Below are 20,797 nucleotides of genomic sequence, written 5' to 3'. Positions count from 1 at the left end.
TTCATATACTATCATTTATTCCTCAAAATCGCCTCAAATGACATTGTTATAGCGATCCCTATTTTATTGATTTAAGAATTAAAGTTGGGACCGGACGCAGTGGCTCAAGCCTGTAATCCCAGCACTTTGGGAGGCCAAGGCGGGTGAATCACGAGGTCAAGAGATTCAGACCATCCTGGTCAACGTGGTGAAACACTGTCTCTACCAGAAATACAAAAAATTAGCTGGGCATGGTGGTGCATGCCTGTAATCCCAGCTACTCAGGAGGCTGAGGCAGGAGAATTGCCTGAACCCAGGAGGCGGAGGTCGCGGTGAGCCGAGATCGCGCCATTGCACTCCAGCCTGGGTAACAAGAGCAAAACTCCGTCTCAAAAAAAAAAAAAAAAAAAAAGAATTAAAGTCAGAGAGGATGAAATAAAAACAAGCAACCGCAAAAAGCTAAAATAACTAAAATAGTTTCCAATTTCCATTATGATTTCTTCTTTGACTCACGAATTATTCAGAAACGTGTTGCTTAATTTCTAAGCATCTCCGGAATTTTTCAGGTACACGTTTACCGCTGATTGCTCGTTTGACTTCATTGCTGTCGGAAGGTGTACAGCATATTATTTTAGTCTTCTGCAACTTGCTGAGACTTGTTTTACTGACCAGGTTATGGTCTATGGCCAACAGTATATCCCACATGCCCTTGCAAATAATGAACATTCTTCGATTGCTGTACATTAATTAGGCCAAGTTGGTTAATTGTCTTGACCAAATCTCTTCTATCTTTGCCGATGTGTTGTCATTAACCAAGACATGTTTTAGAATCTTCCACTCTTGAGTGTGCCTTTGTGTATTTCTTTTTAATTATTTAAAATATCTATTATAGTCTTCTTTATTTTGTTTTATTTTATTAAAAAATTTTTTTTAATTAAATGATTTATTTGTTTTGAGACAGTGTCTCACTCTGTCACCCAGGTTGGAGTGCAGTAGTGTGATCTCAGCTCACTGCAACCTCTGCCTCCTGGTTTCAAGTGATTCTCCTGCCTTAGCCTCCCAAGTAACTGGGATTACAGGCTCCCATCATCATGCTGGCTAATTTTTGTATTTTTTAGTAGAGACAGGGTCTCACCATGTTGGCCAGGCTGGTCTCGAACTCCTGATCTCAGGTCATCCACCTGCCTCGGCCTCCCAAGGTGCTGGGATTACAGGTATGAGCCTCCGCTCCAGTCCAATTTGTTTTATTTATTTACTATTTTTTTTCTATTTGTCTCATCGGTTTCATTTTCTTTTATTCTTTCTTTCCTGCCTTTGTTTTTGGTATTAATTATGTTTTTGTTATTTATTTTTCTTCTCCGTGATCTTGTGTTTTAGTATGACTCTTTCAGTGGTCACTCTCGACATTTCAAAAATATATCTAGTAATGATTTGAATTTACTTTAAATTAGTTTTTTTACCATGTCCTGATTAATGCAGAAATCTTTCAATAGTTTAACTTCATTTATTCTCTTTTTACTTTTTATTATTTATTTTTCTTATATATATTACTTCTATGTAGAATAAATCTTGTAAGCCACTGTTATTTTAACAGTCATAATCTTTTCCATTTACCTGTATCTTTGCATGTTCTTGTGCTGTTCATTCTTTCTTATTCTTCTGTGGCTCTAGTTTCCTTCTGCCTTAAGAACTGTTCTTTTTTTTTTTATAGTGAGAATTTTCTGGTGATTCATTTTCTCGTATTTCTTTTTATGAAAACAATTTTTTAACCTTCATCAAAATTTCTTTTCCCATTGGATTCTGAATTCTGGGTAGCCAGGCACCTTGCTCTTTTGGATCTGTAAAGGTCTCATTCCACTGTCCTCTGCCTCTCATAGTTTCTGCCCAGAAATCACTTGTAATTGTGATCGTCATTGTGTTGCTTCATCTTGGACTGCTTTTATAATTTCCTATTTATCTTTGAGGTTTGACATATAACTATAATGTGTTTAGATATGGTTTTATTTGTTTTTTTGTCCTGCTTTTTTTTTTCTTTTGAGCTTCTTGAACTTGTGTATTTATGTCTTTTATCAGACTTAGACAATTCTTGGTCAGGCTGGGCATGGTGGCTCAAGCCTGTAATCCCAGCACTTTGGGAGGCCGAGGCAGGTGGATCACGAGGTCAAGAGACCCAGACCATCCTGGTTAACATGGTGAAACCCCGTCTCTACTAAAAATACAAAAAATTAGCTGGGCATGGTGGCACGTGCCTGTAATCCCAGCTACTCAGGAGGCTGAGGCAGGAGAATTGCCTGAACCCAGGAGGCGGAGGTTGCAGTGAGCCGAAATCGTGCCATTGCATTCCAGCCTGGGTAACAAGAGTGAAACTCCATCTCAAAAAATAAAAAGAAAGAAAGAAAGAGAAAATTCTTGGTCATTATGTCTTCAAATGTTTTATTCTGTTCTATTTTTTTCCCTCTCCTTCTAGAAATTCAGGGTTTTGGCTTTATTTCACATCTTTCAAAAATCCTGTGCCTCTGTCTGGATTTTCTATTGACCTGCCTTTTAGTGCACTAGTCCTGTGGTCTACTGTGCCCCATCTTCTATTAAATCTATTCAATTAGTTCTTAATTTCATTTATTGTATTTTGCAGTTCTAGAATATCCATTTTATTCTTTTAAAATATATTTTTATTCTCTGTTAAAATATTCCATCTTTACATCCATTTTCTTTATTTTTTTCTATGTTTTAAAAAATATACAGATCATAATTATTTTGAAGGCCCTTTTTTCCTGATAACGCCAATATTTGGATCATCTCTTTGCCTGCTCCTATTGACTATTTTGTTTTTTTGGTGAACAGTCACACCTTTCTGTTTCTTTATGTCTAGGAATTTCAAAAACTGGACATTATTTTATTGGACAATGTCCATTTTATTGGACATTGTGTATAATATGAAGATTCCTGATTATTATCTTTCTCCAAAGAATGCTGAGCGAATTTTATTCTGGCGGATAGTTGCATGATCAGCAGATCATCTTATTCTCATGTGGGCCTATTTAAGCTTTGCCATCAGACCTAGTAGGGCTTGATATGACTCCCAAGGTGTGGTCCTTGCTCTTAGGGCATCGCCTCTCAGTGACATCAGCTGAGTTCCACAGCTTTCACCAAGTCCTCTCCATTTTGGCTTGGCCAGAACTCTGCCACCTTCTCAGAAGTGTATGACCTGTGATGTCTTGTCACAAATTAACCTCCAAGCAGCTGTTCTTTGCAAGGCTTAGAGTCTTCTACTGTGCCACATAGCATACTATTTGGCCAAGGACCCAGTGGGCATTTCTAGAACAGTGTTTGGGCTTTTTTCTCTGCAGCCCTCTCGTCCCTGTAACTTTGTCCCAGAAACCCCGGCCGTCTTAGCATCCCTAAACTCCAAGCTCAATTTTTCCACCTAACAGGACCACCACTCTCAGCTTGGGCTCTATTTTCAGAACCATTGTTTGAAAAATGTTTCAGAGAGAGAACCGGGGAAATGTGGAGCCTGCCTTGTAGTGCATGCTTTTTCTTAAGGATTGTGGTCTTGCACCGGTCATCTTCCAATGCCTGCAAAGCATTAATTGTATATATTCTCCCCAGATTTTATAGTTGTCCAATACCAGTGAGTAGGAGTGCAGAAATCTGAGGTGAATATTGAGCTGATACTTTGAAGGTTAGAAAGGAGCAGCAAGGAAGAGCGTTCCAGGCAGAGGGAAAATAAGTGGCCAGGCCTTGAGGCAGGACAGAGGCTGGCTCATTGAAAAAGTGGAAAGTAGCCAGCGTGGCTGGATCCCAGTGGGCAAGGAGGGGTGTAGTGTGAGATGAGGTTGGAGCAGCTGTCACAAGGCAGGTCGCAGGAGGCTCGCAGGTACTCATTTGAATCTATTCTAGATGTGGTAGGAAGCCATCAGAGGGTTTTGAGCAGAATGATGTGACCCAGTTTATATTGTGAAAAGATCTGTCTGCTCTGAGAACAATGGTTTGGGTGGATTGAAGAACACTTGAGAGGAGGTGGTGGCTGGATAGCCAAGAGGTGACACTGGGATTGAGGAATTTGGAGTGAAAACTGGAGTTGGAATCCACAGGACTTGGCAATGAACAGGAAGTCACCACCACCTGACGTGTTACTCTTTTACCTAAAACCCTCTGTGGCTTCTTACTGCACTGGGCATGAGATTCAGACTTCCTACAGTGAGCAGTGCTCTGGCCCCTGAGGCCCTCAGGCGCTTCCACTGTTCCTACTCACACCCCAGCCTCCACACACCATGCTGCCACCTCTGCCCTCATCTTTCACCTTCTTCATCCACCCCGCCCTGCACCCAGCTTTCTCCTCTAGGTCTCCTGTTGGGGGAGGCGTCTCTTCCAGAAAGCTTCCCCCCAACCCCCAGGCTAGGTTCTGTGCAGAGACAAGTCAGAGCCAACCCATGTGTGTCTCCCCACAACTCTGCCTTCGGTGAGGCCGTTTTGGTAGCTTGTAGTCAGTTATGGTGGGAACGTTCACACCATGGAAATTGGCAAATGCTACAAATTGATATTGTCCTCTCAACCCAGAATGTGGTGGTGGTACAGCTGCCACCCTGCAGCTGGATGAGGTCTCTGTTCAGCGCCCCCTTCAGGCGGTCGCAGCCTCCTGACTCCCCTTCATCAGGCTGTATTGAATGTTGAACACCTGCCTGTCATTGTCCCCACCAGCCTGAGCTCCTGGAGGGTAGTGTCACCACTGTCACCTCAGGCCAGCGTACAGCCAGTGCATGTGCTCATGGTGTTCGCTAGAGAGCAGGAGACTCGCTGGGCACTCACGGGGCTGCTGTGTGGGGAGGTCCCATGGGACAGCAGGCTGGCCCTATCTGCAGGGCCATTCTCTTTAAAGGATACTTGGGTGCTCTCTGAGGACCCATGGGGCAAAGCCTTGGTCCAAGTTACTGCCAAGGGAGGGAGGCAGAGGAGGCAACATACTTCCCAGAAAGGCCAAGCTGTTTTGAAGTCTTGGAGCTGAATTTTACGGACCATTCGGAGCACCCATCTGTTCTTGACAGGGCCCAGCCTGTGCATCTCAGGCCCACGTGGTGTATATTTCTATTAATTAAAAAAATCCTCTTCTGTGATTGTATATTTTATTACAAGAGAGATGCCCCAGCAGCCATTAAGTCACCTGGGTCCTTCCTTCTCCTCCTCTTCTCCCTTCTCTCTCGTTTTCAAGCAGGGTAGCCCGGCATTCCCCCTCCTACCTACTCCCACTCAGTTGGGACCAGTTTTGGGGCCTTACAATTCCCAGGGAAGCCAACTTAAAGGAAAAGAGGACCTCCCTCACAAGGTGGAGGGTGTTTGAGAAGCATCCGAGTCTCTGGGTTCCTAAACCTTCACAAATGGAACTTTTAGCAGTGCTGTTCCCTTCTAAGGCCGCCTTAGCAGCATGAACCAAGAGCTTCAAGATGCTCATGTTGTTTGATCCAGAAATCCTCCCCTGATTATCTCAGGGAAAGCATCAGAGGTATGTCCAGGTATTTATGCACAAGGGTCTTGGTCAGAGTTCCAATTATAACGGCAAAACGTTAGAATAATTCGAGTGCTCAGCGTGGCCACAGGAGGCTGTGTATATACTAATAATAGCATTTTCAACATTATTTGGTAATATGGAAAAATGCTCAGGACACAGTGTTAAGGGAGAAAAGCAGGAAACGAAAGAAATATATTGTATTTTAAATTTTATATAGAAAACTATGTGTTAGTATATACGTTTATGTATCTTTGTGTGTGTGTGTATGTATGTGAGTTATTAAAAAAAAAAAACTTAGACTTCAAAACCACTCGGGAGCAGTAGCGCCTCCTCCATTTCACCACACTTCCCACGAGCTGAAGTCAGCCCCTTCCCTCTCGCTGTCCTCCCTCCCAGAAATTCCCCATAGCGTCTGAATGGAGCCCACTACCCTCACCTTAGATTCAGGAAGAGTGAGAGGCAATTGTGCATGGATTTGGGAAGAGTGCCTGTGGGAGATATGGTATCTTCTGTTTTATATAATATATTATGTTTTAGGGTAGTAAGTGTCTCATAATTTGGGACATTCAGTTTCACTCATCACACCGTTTCAGCATAAGAGTGACTGGTGTCTATTCCAGCAGATTCTGGAATGCCAACCCACTGCACGTATTTTTGAAGATAATATTCCAGGCTGTTATTCTGGGGCCCTCCAGGCCCTCCCCAAGGTCCCCCTCCGGAAACCAAGCAGAACCACCCACTCCTATGCATGCACATGGTGAGGGGCTTAGCAGGAAGTCTGCAGAAAATCTATGAATAATAGCAAAGGTGCTGCAGGATAATCGGATTGAGAGTGATTTCTGCTACTTTATTTTCTAAAACTTTTTTGCTGTAAGAGAAATGTAAGTTGGGGGAAAATAACTAAAGAGTGGGGAAACAGGTACAGTTTGTTGGCTAAGGCAAATTGCTTGGAAGATAACCTAAAAATTGCATTTAAATCTGTGCTTTCCGCAGCTCCAGGACTCAGAGGCTGAGGGTACCGAGGAGGGTCACAAGCTGCGTGCCCAGCAGCTCCATCACCGGGTACTGACCTTACAGTGCCAGCTCAGGGACCTGGGCGCCACCCACCGGGCATCTCGGGACGAGGCCACCCGTCTCCAGGAGGAGCTCCAGGCCAAGGTTTGGGAAGCGCTTTCTTTTCCCCCTCTTGTCAGCCAGGGGTCCCACACCCCAGGGCGTTTTGGGAGTGGACAAGGATCGGCTGAGGTCTCCCTGACCGGCCCAGCCGGTTGGGAGCAGGTACTAGATTTTTAAAGTATAGGACAGAAGAAAAACACAGGCTCTATAATACCTTCTCTGTTAAATTAAAAAAATACACATATGTGGTTTCTTTAAAAAGTCAAGCAGGTTTACAGTGTCATATAAATAAAGGTCAAACCCTTCCTCTGTCGGAGGGAAGTGAGTGGTGGAGACTCAAACCTATAGAGGTACCAGAATTGCACAGAACTTAACATGCACACACACGTAAAACTGGAGATATCTGAATAAGATCAGTGGATTGTGTCCATTTCAATTCCTGGTTGTGATATGACACTATAGTTTTGCAAAATATTCCCACTGGAGGAAACTGTGTCTTCAACCAACACAAGAGCTGGTCTTGCTTTCTTCTCTTATCTGTCACTGACCTGTGGGGAGGGGCGTGTGGAAGCTTCAGTTACACATAAATTAGACTTTAAGTACATTTTAAATTATTTTCTTTCTGCTCAGTTTCGATATTTCCTTCGAATCGCTCTTCCAGCTAAATAGTACTCCTTGGATGAATCAAATTTGCTCTTCAACTTACATTAGTTCTACATTTCAGTGAGTCTATTTTGCAGGTCTAGAATTTTCCTATGATTGTCTTTCGTAGTTCCCAGTTTTAGGATGAAATTTTTGTAATATAATTCTTGAACATCTCCATCGCAGTTGCGTTAAAGAGGAAGAATGTCTCTGATAAACTCATTTGATTTCCTCACCAGCAGTGTAGGAAAGTTCCCATTTCTCACCCTCACCAACATCTGCTACTAGCTGTCTTTTTATTCTAGCCATCCTAGTTACTGGGAAATTGTCTCTCACTGGTTCTGAGTTGTGTTTTCCTGATGACTAATAACGTGGAACATTTTTTCATGTGCATATTGGCCATTTGTATGTCTTATTTGAGGAAGCGTTTATTCAGATTCTTCCCATTTTCTTTCTTTGTTTTTTTGTTTTTTTTTTTTTTGAGATGGAGTCTCGCTCTGCCGCCCAAGCTGGAGTGCAATGGCACGATCTTGGCTCACTGCGACCTCACCTCTCACCTCCCTGGTTCAAGCAATGCTGTGTCTCAGACTCCCGAGTAGCTGGGATTACAGGCACCCGACGCCATGCCCTGCTAATTGTTTTGTATTTTTAGTAGAGAAGAGACTGGGTTTCACCATCTTGGCCAGGCTGGTCTTGAACTCCTGACCTCGTGATTCACCCACCTCAGCCTCCCAAAGTGCTGGGATTACAGGCATGAGCCACCATGCCCAGCCCTTCCCATTTTTCTAATAGGGTTAATTGACTCTTCTTTTGTTGCGTTGTGAGAGTTCCTTTTATGTTCTAGATAGAAGTCCTTTATTAGATATATGATTAGCAAATATTTCCTCCAATTCTGTAGGTTACCTTTTTAATTTCTTCTCATTCATTTTGTAATTGCAAATGCCCCATACATTTCTCACCATGGTGTATTTATGCTATTTCCTAAAAACTGCAGCAGACAGAATGTTTAACCCAGGCCTGCGAATATGGTTGAGTGCCTTCTGAATAGCAGACGGTCTGCTTAAAGCCGGAATTTTACTCTTTGAATATACTAGGAAAGTTGTGCCAAAATCGATATATGGAAATATTCATTGGAGATTTGTTTCAAAAACAAAGAAATAGAAATAATACAAATTTCCATAAACAAAGTACTGGTTAAATCAATTTTGTTTCAGCTTCGTGATTAAATAATACGCAAGATTTTAAAAGAATGAATTCAGGTTCTATGCATTCATATGAAAATAGCACAGAAATTTTTGTGTCATCACATACAAACTGATCTCGTTCTTTTAAAATCTTGCATATTTAACCACAAAGTAAGATCCAAAACCTTTCGCATAGTATAATTTCATGTACACACTGAAATTCATATGGGTTCTGATTCATATGGGTACATCGGGTTGAAAACACTGGAGGTCAGAAGAGGTTGGGTGAGAGAAAGAGGCCTTTTATCTATACAGCTTTTTATTTTGTTTTAACTGACTACAAAGGGAATGAGAGAGTTCTAAGAGCTTACACAGCACCTGTTCTGTCATACCTTATGGGTCAGGAATTCAGACAAGAGTCTGCTAGGCTGTTCTGCCCTCCAAGGGATCAGTGGGCATGACTCCATGGTGCCCGGCTGGATGCCCGGTCGGCGAGGGTGTCCCCACTGGCCTCACTCATGTGCAGGGTGGCAGAAGGTGGCCCCCACCGGTGCCTTCCCTTTTCTCTGTCATGTCTCACGGTCTCCCCAAAGGGCACTGGGACTTCTTAAATCCTGGCGCAGGAACAGAAGATACCCAAAGTGAAAGCTGCCAGTCCTCTTCAAAGCCAGGCTGCATTCTATGAGTCAAGGAATCTCAAGTCAGCCCAGATCAGAGGGAAGGAGATAGGGACCCCCTCCACAGGGAGCAGTCTCAAAGAATCTGCGTCCAGCTTTCATCTGCACCTGATAGTAACATCAGTTTGTTGGTCACTGAGAGGTCAGGTGCTAGGGCTTGTTCTAAGCACTTTACATGAATGTGTTCCCCGAATCCTCACTACAATTCTCACCAGTGGATGGGCACTCGTATGAGCCCACTTCACAGATGAGAAGACTGAGGCAGATGGAGAAAGCCTTGTGCAAGATCTCAGTTCCAGCGACTGGCTGAGCCGGGATTAGGACCCTGGTGTCTGGCTCAGGAACTTGTATGTTTACCACAAGACCAGAAAATTGCCGCACTGCGTGGGGACTCAGAAGAGGGCCTGGAGCTGGCCCCGGCCACCGCAGTTGGGCAGAGCTGACTCCTGATATTCAAAACCTCGGACCTCCCCTGAGCCTGCCAGGCAGGTGGTGGGAAAGGCCCCTGTTCCCGGCATTGAGTCCCCATGAGGGTAAAGAGGGTAAAGAGCCGCTCTGAGCCCAGCTCACCAGGGGAAGCCCTGGACAGTGCTAAGTGGTGGTGCAATGTTATAAACAATGCCGCTTCTATTTCAGCTTGAAGAACTTCAGAGAAAAAAGCATGAAGCACAGTTGGCGGTGACTCCCCTGAAGGTAATACGTTCGTAAAATCAATGCGAAGTGCCTCTTTCAAAACAAAAGAGAGTTTAGTACTTTTCCCATTAGAAGTGTAATCCGCCTCTATTGTATAAAAATTTAGGTATGGCTGGGCGCAGTGGCTCATGCCTGTAACCCCAGAACTTTGGGAGGCTGAGGCGGGCGGATTGCTTGAGCTCAGGAGTATGAGACCAGCCTGGGCAACATGGGAAAACTCCATCTCTACAGAAAATACAAAAATTAGCCTGGCGTGGTGGCTTTCGCCTGTAGTTCCAGCTGCTTGGGAGGGCTGAGGTGGGAGGATTGCTTGAGCCCGGGAGGTCAAGACTGCAGTAAACCGAAATCATGTCACTGCTCTCCAGCTTGTGCAATAGAGTGAAATCTTGACTCAAAAACAAACAAAACAGCCAGGAACGATGGCTCGTGCCTGTCATCCAGCACTTTGGGAGTCTGAGGCAGGCGAATTGCAACATCAAAAGATCGAGACCATCCTGGGCAACATGGTGAAACCCCGGCTCTACTAAAAATACAAAAATTAGCTGGCCATGGTGGCGCGTGCCTGTAATCCCAGCAACTTGGGAGGATGAGGCAGATAGTCGCTTGAACCCGGCAGCCAGAGGCTGCAGTGAACTGAGATCACGTCACTACTCCAGCCTAAAAGAAGCTGGAAAGAAGAATGAAGGAGACAGGAAGCACCCCATCCCCTACTTGCACATGGCATTTCCATGTCTTTTTCTCCAACATGTTTTCCATGTGTTTGAGAGCCTGCGATGCCCGTACGTCTGCCTCCTGCTGCTCCCATTTGATGGGGTGACCTAGGAGGGCACTTCCCCTGGGTCCCAGCCTTGGAGGCTGCACTGTTGATGCTGTTTGATGTTTTTGAGATGGAATCCCAGTGCAAGACGCCTTGGTTCATAAAATCACCACCCCCATGCTCTGTGTTTAAGCCCCTTCCTTTCTATCTCTTTCTTGTGTCATTAATTGTATATAAACACTGTAATGCACAATTTTTTTCTTTTTCCTTTTCTTTTTTTGAGACGAAATCTTGCTCTGTCCCCCAGGCTGGAGTGCAGTGGTGTGATCTCAGCTCACTGCAACGTCTGCCTCCTGGGTTCAAGCGATTCTCCTGCCTCAGCCTCCCGAGTAGCTGGGATTACAGGCATGCGCTACCATGCCTGGCTAATTCTTGTATTCTTAGTAGAGATGAGGTTTTGCCATATCAACCAGGCTGGTCTCAAACTCCTGACCTCAGGTGATCCACCCGCCTCGGCCTCCCAAGGTGCTGGGATTTCAGGCGTGAGCCACCACCTGGCCAATGTACATTTTTTCTCAGGTTTCTTCCGTGTATCTAGACATTTATGTTTAAGATCAGTTCCCAGAAATGTCATTACTGGCCCACGGGGCTTAATATGTTCTTTGCTAGCAGGACACGGAATTTGGTTAGGGTAACATTTCAATTCGAACATGGGCCTGGGTCAGGGGAGAAGCTGGGGGCTCTGCTCTTTCTCTCTGGCCTCAGGGCAGGGTGGACAGGGAGGTGCCCCGGGCTGGGTGTCAGCAGAACCTGGTTACACCGGGGTGCTCTTTCTGACCAGCAGAATCATCCTCCCTCTGGGACCTTAGTTTTCTCAGCCATCATATCAGAAACATGAGCCACACAGTTCCTAAAGGTACTTCCCACCCCACATTTCTGTGTCTGGCTGAGCCTCGAGTTGGTGCCAGTAAAATAAAAATTGTCATAATTCCTGCCGCACCCCTGCAGACGCGGTAGCTGGGAAGGTGCAGAGTGGACCGTGAAGCTCCCGCAGCTCGAGGCTTCCCTCCTCCTCCCTCTCGTGGCCACCTTTTGCTGCAGAGCATTTCTTTAAATGAAGACCATAATCCCTTACAAAGTGCTATGGAAATGTGAGATAAGGATAGAAACAGGACACTGGGTGGGCGCCTGCCAGCACCATCTCTTTTTATCCTGGTGTCCGGGACAACCGTCATTGTACAGACGGGCAAATGGAGGTGCGGAGGGGAGCTTGCTCACAGAGCTGGTCGGTGGTGGGGCCCAAATCCACACTCTTGTCGCCCTGCTGCCTTCAGCCTAGACCCCATGGGGAGGGCAGTGTGGAGCTCCTGGAGGCGTGTGGGAGTCTGCTCCGGCTTTTGGGTGCAGGGAGGCATTGCAGGGAGGAGGCTGCTCCGCTGAGCTGAGGCAGAGCTGGGATGGTAAGTAGGGGCCTCCGCTGACTCTCTGGCTCCCAGCCCCCAGCTCAGTCATGCAGCCCTGGGGGCAGCTCTACATCCGTGGCCTCTCTCCCTTGCAGGCCAAGATAGCTTCCCTGGTCCATAAGTGCCGGGAGAGGAACCACCTGATCACCCGCCTGCTGCAGGAGCTGCACAGACACGGGCCAGTGGACCTTCTGCTCTCTGATCTGGCGCAGAACATGCTTGGTGATGTGGCTCTGGCTGAGTACATGGCGGCCTTCCTGGATCCCGGAGTCCCAGAGGTAGAGTCCCAGAGAAGGCCCTGTCCCTGCTTCCTACCGGGGTGTGGGCAGGTCCACTGCAGGCCTCTGCCTGGCTCCAACAGCCCTTCCTTCCTCCCTCCTTCCATCCACGGATACATACCCAAGAAGACACCCCCTGGCTTTTCCTCTGTGCTCGTGTCAGTGCCCTGGGTGAACATGGGAAGGTGTATCTGGCAATCCTTACCCTCCACAGTGCTCAGAAAATGGTACAGGGCACAGATGCAGTGATTTTTTTTTTTCCAAGACAGTCTCTTGCTCTGTCTCCGAGGCTGGAGTGTAGTGGCGTGATCTTGGCTCACTGCAACGTCTGCCTCCCGGGTTCAAGCAATTATCTTGCCTCGGCCTCCCGAGTAGCTGCGATTACAGGCATGTACCACCATGCCTGGCTAATTTTATATTTTTAATAGAAAGGGGATTTCACTGTGTTAGCCAGGATGATCTCTGTCTCCTGACCTCATGATCCTCCCACCTCAGCCTCCCAAGTGCTGGGATTACAGGCATGAGCCACTGCACCTGGCCACAAACAGTGATTTTATTCAGCATCATTAAGCTTCATTGGGTGTGTGTCACAAGATGGGTCTTTAGTGCATGCCCTGGGACCTGTGCACTGGCCCTTCCTCTGTCAGGTTGCCTCAGTCATCCCACGGCCTCCTGTCCATCTTTCAAGGCACAGGTGTGACCTTGCCCAGACGGCCTGCTGTGAACCCTGCAGACCAAAGAGTTAACCACACCCTCCCCTGTGCTCCCTTGTACGTGGAAGTGCGTGACGGGGCTTGAGCAGGGAATCGCCCGACTGTTGCAGGAGTTTATGGTTCCAGGGCTGCTCCATAGCCATCTTTGTCTTCCCAGTGCCTGGCTCTGAGAATCTGCAACAAACCTGGAAGAATGTTTGTTGAATGAGTGAATGAAATAATGAACCAAATGAATGAGAATCTCCGGTCCCAGTGGTCAACAAAAGAGGAAACGGAGGCCAGAGAGGTTAGATGTGCTCCAGGTCACACAGGCAGTGCAAGCAGGGATGAGTTCTCCTGACTCCAGTCAGCACCCACGGGTGCCCAGCCACGCCTGCCCACACACATACATGGAGCCCCATTCGGCAGCAAGCCAGCAGTGCCCCCGCCACACTAGCTCTGCTCCTTATGTGCACAGGCGAGATGCAGCTCTCACGGCAAACAGACGGGGCTGTTTTCCACACTCCCTCCAGGATCTGCCTATGGGGCTTGCTCTTGGCCCCTTGGCACCAGGTCTGAGTCTCCCTCTGCAGCTCTGCCCAGCCTGGTCTCTGCAAGGCCAGCCTCCTCTGACCCTTCCTTTTCCTCACAGCCTTCAGAGGTGCCCTCTGGTCCAAATCATTAGACAGAGATGGAGGCCTGGAGGTTCAGGGCCATTTGCTGACTCGGTTCAGAGCCGGAACTTGAATCCAGAGCCCCAGACTCCCAGTCTCTTGCTCTTCTCTTTGCCCAAGGGGTGGAAGACTTTCAGAACTAGAATAGGGGTGAGAAAAGAAGGCAGAATCTCTCTGAAGTGCCTGCATCGTCCCTGGGATCCGCTAGGGGCCCAATAACCAGGAGTTAAGTGAGATGCAATTAAAAGCAGAGTTCCAGGTTGTCCAAGTATCAAACATTAAACGCAGCAGGTGTCATCCTGGAAAGCTGGCTGTCTGTCTGCTGAAGGGCATCCTAGCAGCTGCCCACCTCTAACAGCTGCTCCTCACTCTCACAGGTCCTGGAACTAGAACTGAAATGTTCACTGGGATTGGATAGGCTGACTTGCAGCGACCAAACTCACAGAGAATGATGTATACAGCAGAACATTAATTTTTAAATTTCCTATGAGAAATAGAACTATTATGCAGGTTTAAGTATTTGCTAAATGAATGAACATTGTCAGCATATTCTCTCCCTGTAGTTATCTGGAAAATCAAATTTTTTTCATTCATTTCTTCATCGGTCACTTGGGAGCCTAGAATAAGAACAGGGAGAGTTGTTACAATGATGTCATAGGACAGACTCATTCATCTTCTGTAAGGATGTGCTTCTGGGCCTGGACATGCTTCTGAGGACCAGGGTGTCCCTGCCAGACCTTGTGAAAGTGAAAAAAAAAATGTGATGTGTTTCAGAAATTAAGAGAGCTCCAGGCTGGCTGCAGTGTGGTCCCCAGGTGGGGAGTGAGGGGAGGCTGGGCTGGATGGGAGGCCATGGGCGGGGGGCAGGCTGGGCTGATTGGGTGGCCACGGGGAGGAGTGGGGGTAGGCTGGGCTGGACGGGAGGCGATGGGGAGGAGTGGGGGAGGCTGAGCTGGATGGGAGGCCATGGGGAGGAGTCGGGGGAGGCTGGGCTAGACGGGAGGCCATGGGGAGGAGTGGGGGGAGGCTGGGCTAGACGGGAGGCCACGAGGAGGAGTGGGGGGAGGCTGGGCTGAATGGGAGGCCACGGGGAGGAGTGGGGGGAGGCTGAACTGAATGGGAGGCCATGGGGAGGAGTGGGGGGAGGCTGGGCTAGACGGGAGGCCATGGGGAGGAGTGAGGGGAAGGCTGGGCTGGATGGGAGGCCATGGGGAGGAGTGGGGGGAAGCTGGGCTGGACGGGAGGCCACAGGCACCTGTGCCCGTGCGGGGTGTCTGCATCTTGGTTCTTGAGTTAGTGGAGAGCAGGGTGGGAGTGGTGTTGGCAGCTCCTCCTACTGGTAGCTGGGCAGGAAGCATGTCCAGTGCTGCCTGATGGGCAGTAACTCTCGATTCAGGGGACACAGATGGAATTCCCGATGGAAGCCTTTGGGCTCTGGCTGGGAGCCCAGGAGGGCTATGAGGATGGCTGGGGAGACTCTGATTGGCTGGAGGTGGGACGTGCCAGAGCAGCAAGGACCATGTATCCAGCTGATCCATGATGGCCAAGGCTCACGCTGCCCACCCCCTTGCACGCTCTCCATGGATCTGCTTACTCCGCCCTCCCAGCATCCTGTTGCAAGGCTCCACGGGGACCCTGAGCCTCAGCATGTCCGGGGGCTGTTGATGGGTGGGTGTGGGGTCTTGTGTGTGAGCTCTGCCCTTTCAGGAGGAGGGCCTGGTGCCCATGCAGGCGGCAGTCAGGGACCACCTGCCCTCCCTGCACTTGACTGAGTCTTTGCCTTTCCGTTTCCTCTTCTCACCCTGGTTTGGGTGGGCAGTGGAAATGGAGCCTCATACGGTTTGGCCCCCATGCTCTTCCTGCAGGCATGTGGCAATGGGCTGGGGGCCATGGGTCCCGGCACCGCCATCTGTGCTGGCATCTGCTGTTGTGCTGTCCAGGTTACTGGCGTCTGTCGGTCACCCTTGTATCCGCCCTGGCTTCCTTCCTCCTGCTCTGCTGGTTCTCTCCAGCTCAGGTGCCTGCTCCGGGGGTGGGGATTCCCACGAGGTCAGCCCGGCCATGGCAGAGGTCACTCTTCCTTCTGCTAGAAATACGAGTCTTGCCCCTCCCTGGTGTTAGCTGGAGATGGGCCCTCGGGGAAGGCAGGCTCCTCCATTCTCAGACTCCTAAAACCTTGATATTTACAAGCCCAAAATGAGACACCTTGTATTTGGTGACATGGTCCCTATACCCCACCCCTGAGACTTTGGAGGTAGAGGCCCGGGTACCAAAGGAGAGGAGAAGAGGGGTGCCTGGGCTCTCCTAGGACACAGCACTGGCTAAGGTGGCAGCTGGCTCTCCTGCCCACCCCTAGGGTCTGGCCTGGGGTCCACTCCGCAGATGGAAGGTCCCATCAGAGAACAGAGAACTCCTGAGCTTCCCATGCTCCTAAAGGGGTTGTTTTCTGTCCTCTCCCTGGGCACAGAGATTCCCCACAGATGATGACACCCTGATTCTAAATAATGACCTATCTCATGAACTTGGCACTTGCCCTTCACCTGCCTGAGCCACCTGTTGTCTTAGGCCAGGTGGGGGCTGCTGTCCCCCATGGGGCTCTGTGAGGTTTGAATAGGTCTCCATGTCAAATGCCTGCCAGGGCACCTGTCACACACAGGCATCCAGCAGTATTTGGGGCACCTTCAAGCAAAACCTCAGTTTTGTTCCCCTGGGAGCAGCTAGGGGCCTTGGTCCCACTAGCAGGGGAGAGTCATCTGGTCGGTCGGGGCAAAGAGGGAGGTGACCTAGTAAAGAAGATGCTAATTTTACCTCCTCTCGCCCTGCGGCTTCTTCTTCCTCCTGCCTCCTCCCGCTTTCCTCTGGGTATTTGTCAGTGAAATCTAGTTGTGGCCTTTGGAAAAGGAACCTGGTCTAAAGAAGGAGCTGTCATACTCAGACGATTGAAGAATTGTCCCTCGAAGCCCTGAACTCCCCCAATTCATTAAATCAGCAGTCCCCAAGCTCAGGCCTCCGAGGATCCAGGCAATTACTTTCTCTTTAACTCCCACCTTTTATGAAATGTAGAATATCCCCCTAAAAGTTTGCGTGGGGAGAGAGGCAGGGCTTGGGAGAGCTTAGCGCGAGTCTTCATCTGTCCCCTCCTCGGTGCCGCTGGCATTTAGTAGATGTTCCTTCTCATCTCATTCTGGCAGAGCCCTGCAAAGAACATATTGGTACTGTATTTCCGTTCTGCAGATGGAGAGGGTGAAGCTCAGAGAATTCAACTGACGTGGCCAGGATCATGCACCGGCGAGTGGCAGAGCCAGGACTCAACCTGAGAAAGCCCAGCTCTGCAGCGCCCCCAGGCCAATGGGACAGTTGAGGAGCTGGAAGCCGAAAAGGGTCCTTTCACCTCAATCACATACCAAATGCAGGGCCACCCAGAAGTCAGTTTAGTGCGATTTAGGCTACTCTGCTAGTGTATCCTCCAAGAAGGTGAACGAAACCTCATTCTCGAGTTGAAGGAGCCTCTATATAAGAGGCTCTTACACCTCTACGTTAGAGTCAGGTGAGGAGACACCTGACTCTAAACCCAGGGGTAGTAAAAGGCATTCATTTGAAGCACTGGAAATAAGGAGAGAGGAGAGAGACTTATTGGGGGATATGCTTTCTGGAATAGTGTTGGAGAGAGATGCTGGGTGCCACAAAGAACAATCAGCACTGAAACAAAGGATCTTTCAGCAACGCAGTTTTTACTTCCAGAAGTGCAGGAAGGGGACCCTCACTAGCCATCTTGCAGCAAGAGAACAACGAACAAAGGAAAAACAAACAAATGCGTTCTTTACGTACTTGGGGTTGTCCTTACTGCTGTGTCTGATCTCCATTGGCTGGAGACAGACCTCACAATCTAAAATAAAACCCGATTGGATAACAACTTAAAATTTTCTTAACAGGTAAAAGCAATGGAGAGCTGGGACATGCCTGTGAGCACGTCCAGCACAGATATCTTGGTTAACGTAACATAGAATGTACTACGTGCCTGTAAGCACGGCGTGTCTCACAGCTACATGGGATAGGGCTTAACAAGGAGTTATTAGCACACTTATTCTTTAACAAGAAAGGAAACTTTAGAGAGGAACTTTTCTACTTCCCACAAGTAGGAGGCACTCAGGCGAGGCCTTGAAGGACGAAAAGCAGGATTTAACAGTTGGAAGGATGGAATGAAGGTCTCAAGGCTGCGAGGCCTGCGTGGGCACAAGCACGGGGGTAGGAAAGTCCATGGTGCTTGAAGACACAACAGCGTTGATAGGGGCTACAGCAAAGTCCTCTAACAGCACAGTTCAGGAGCATGCATTGTGCCTGGCAGCAGAGGCCCCCAGGAGTGCTGGTGTGGTCCAGTTACTACGAGAAGACAGCAGAGTCATAACCCAAGTCCCTGGGGATTAGACACTGCACCAGTCAGCCCAGGTTAGAGGGACCCTCACAGAGCCCAGGTGTCACTGCAGCCCAGGAGGGGCCGTGGGAGAGGCAGGTGGCTGAACTCTGCCAGGTGGAATCAGGGAAGACTTCACAGAGGAGGCAACATCTGAATTTGGGCCTTGACATCTACGTAGAAGTTTGTTAGGGACAGAAAGCGAGGGCAGCGCCCTTAGAGGCATAGAGATGGCCTCCTGTACCTGGAGGATGAGCGTGACCAGGTGTTGGAAGTGGAGACAGGGAAGACATTTATCACAGCAGCACTGCACACCGGCCCTTGCCCCATCAGAAACACTCAAGAGGAAGCAAGATCCAGACCGCCGGTCTGAAAACAGCTCAAATCTGCCTTGAAGATCCAGCAGTTGCTCTTGCTGAACCACTCGGGGGCCTCTGGGCCAACCAGTTGGATGATCTTGAATGATCATTGCTGTCTCACTTCTCACCTGCCCTGTGCACTGCAGGACCAGGAGGACGCTGGTCCGTGCGGTGGTGCAGATGGTGCACTCAGGTTCAAGCCCAACCTGAATTCCTGGGTGGTTGAATCAGGGGCCCCAGGGGAGACACTGGAGCACCAGATGTCCTGATTAAATTTTTTTTAAATAGCAGTTTGTAAAACACTTATTACCATCTCCATTTGGAGCTTTAACTTGAGAAAAGGAAACAGAATCATTTTTGTGTGTGCCTGTGTTTCCTAAGAGCAAAACCAATTCCTGTTCTCCTTTGAGCATCCTGGAGAGAAGAGGAGGGAGGTCTTCACGCACACAGGCAGAGCTGGTCCTCCACAGAATGCAGCTGTTTTGGGGAAGGGTGATGGCCCTGCTTGGCCCAGTTGCTGTCCTCTGTGCAAGGCTGTCCCTTCAGTACCATGCAGAATAACTGCCGAGATGTTCTTTCTTGCAGACGAGCCACCACCCGGACATCAAGTCTGAGATGACAGCAGCTCTAAGAGGTCAGTGTGATTTTCAATCAGGAAAAGCCTGTGTGCTCAGAAAAAGCCCAGGCCAGCAGGACACTGTGACAGGAGGGCCGTTGGGGAGATGCCCACCGTCACGTTCATGCTACTAAAATGAATGGGACCCACTTCTCCCTCCTTTCCTACGTGGCATTGCCTTCTTATTTCACAATGAGAGAACATACTGGAAGCATACAGACGTCCAAATTCCTCAGTGCTAGAGTTTTGCTCCTGGAAACTCACCCTAAGTAAATAATTCTGTATGTGAAAGCTCTGTGGACAGGTGTGTTCCTACCAGTGCCTCTATAATAGTGAAAAATTGGGGGAAACCCTCAGTATTGTTAATGAATCCGTGCAATCAGTGAAATACAACATAGTCATTAACATGGTCCTGAGAAACGCCATGTGACAGCATGGAAATTACCGTGTTCTGCCAATTTTAAAACTCTTAGGATATGGAGTGTTTCATATGATCATAGCTTTATACTTCTACATGCACATTTGTGTCCGATTTGCAATTTAGGCTGGGACAGCAACTGAAATACCATCCGTGGTTACCAGAGAGATGGAGAGACAGTAACATGAGTGCTTCTTTTGTTGCTGTTCTGTTATTTTTATTTATATTTATTTATTTATATTTGAGAAGGAGTCTTGCTCTGTCACCCAGGCTGGAGGGCAATGGCGCAATCTTGGCTCACTGCAACTTCTGCCTCCTGGGTTTGAGCAATTCTCCCATCTCAGCTTCCCGAGTAGCTGGGATTGCAGGCACCCACTATCATGCCAGGCTAATTTTTATATTTTTGTAGGGATGGGGTTACTCCATATTGGCCAGGCTGGTCTTGAACTTCTGACCTCAAGTGATCCGCCCGCCTCGGCCTCCCAAAGTGCTGGGATTACGGGTGTGAGCCACTGTGCCAGGCCTATGCTCATTATTAAATAGAAAATTAAGCCACTGCCTGACCAGACAGAGTTTTCCTGGGCCTTGTCTTACTTTTATTTTTATTTAAATGGTTTTGGGGGAATAGGTGGTATTTGACTGGGCCTTGTTTAAGCACAGCTACGTGCCCTCAGCGCGGGGGTGCGACGGGACTCCTAAGGATTTGTTTAGTGTTGTGCTCGGATCAGGTGCTCTGTAAAAAAAGTGAAGAAAGTCTGGAGGGTGTTGCCTTTAAGACCGACAAGCTGCTATTGAGATCTGTTCGTCTAGTGGTTCTTATTAGTAGATTCTATTCTTGCCAGCTGTGTGGTCTTAGATGCATTCATTAACCTCTCTGAGCCATACATGCTTTTAAGAGAAGGATAATATGACCTTCCTCTGGAACGTCTGGCCCGTGACACAAAGCAGGATGTTAGCACACGAGCAGAGAGACCTGTTCTCAGTCCTTGACGCCTCAGGATGGCCTGTCCTGCTCTACCTTCACCTACAGGCCTGTCCCTACAGCCTGACTTGGCACCTGGTCTCACAGTTGGAGAGGCGCAGATCCTAGCTGGGCTGCTGCTGCCACTCATTTTCCACCTGTGGCCCCAGGCAAGCCTCCTCCCCCCTCTGGCTCAGCTTTGTCTCCTTTCAAAGAAGGAAATGTACTAGACCGATTGGGTTATTTTTTCACTGGACATTTCTGGAGCGCTGCCACATGCCAGATTCCACATAAGGGTTGCTGGGCTTACGAAGATAAGCCGGCTTGCTAAGGTGGCGGTTCCTGCTTGGAATGAGCTTGCAGCCAGGTAG

The 20,797-nt window shown here is 48.4% G+C and overlaps 1 protein-coding gene across 6 annotated transcripts in view; it reads left to right on the top strand.

Moving 5' to 3' along the window:
- C3H4orf50 (chromosome 3 C4orf50 homolog) overlaps window positions 1-20,797 on the top strand; it is a 126,430-nt gene that overhangs the window by 35,915 nt on the left and 69,718 nt on the right. For 5 of the 6 annotated variants that reach the window (XR_013533206.1, XM_078367536.1, XM_054253493.2 and 2 more), the window contains 4 exons: window positions 6,479-6,643; window positions 9,741-9,797; window positions 12,113-12,295; window positions 19,017-19,065. Coding sequence is in view for 5 of the 6 variants with exons in the window: in XM_078367536.1 (XP_078223662.1) it covers window positions 6,479-6,643; window positions 9,741-9,797; window positions 12,113-12,295; window positions 19,017-19,065 (454 nt within the window). In the remaining variant the exon portion in view is untranslated. Of the gene's footprint in view, window positions 1-6,478; window positions 6,644-9,740; window positions 9,798-12,112; window positions 12,296-16,895; window positions 17,761-19,016; window positions 19,066-20,797 lie in introns of those variants that run through there. The other variant, XM_054253495.2, reaches the window with a different exon arrangement.

The sequence above is a fragment of the Callithrix jacchus genome, chromosome 3 (assembly GCF_049354715.1).
Source record: "Callithrix jacchus isolate 240 chromosome 3, calJac240_pri, whole genome shotgun sequence".
NCBI classification, from domain to species: Eukaryota; Metazoa; Chordata; class Mammalia; order Primates; family Cebidae; genus Callithrix; species Callithrix jacchus.
Note: the sequence above shows the minus strand (reverse complement) of the source record. Positions and strands in the feature narration are given on the sequence as shown.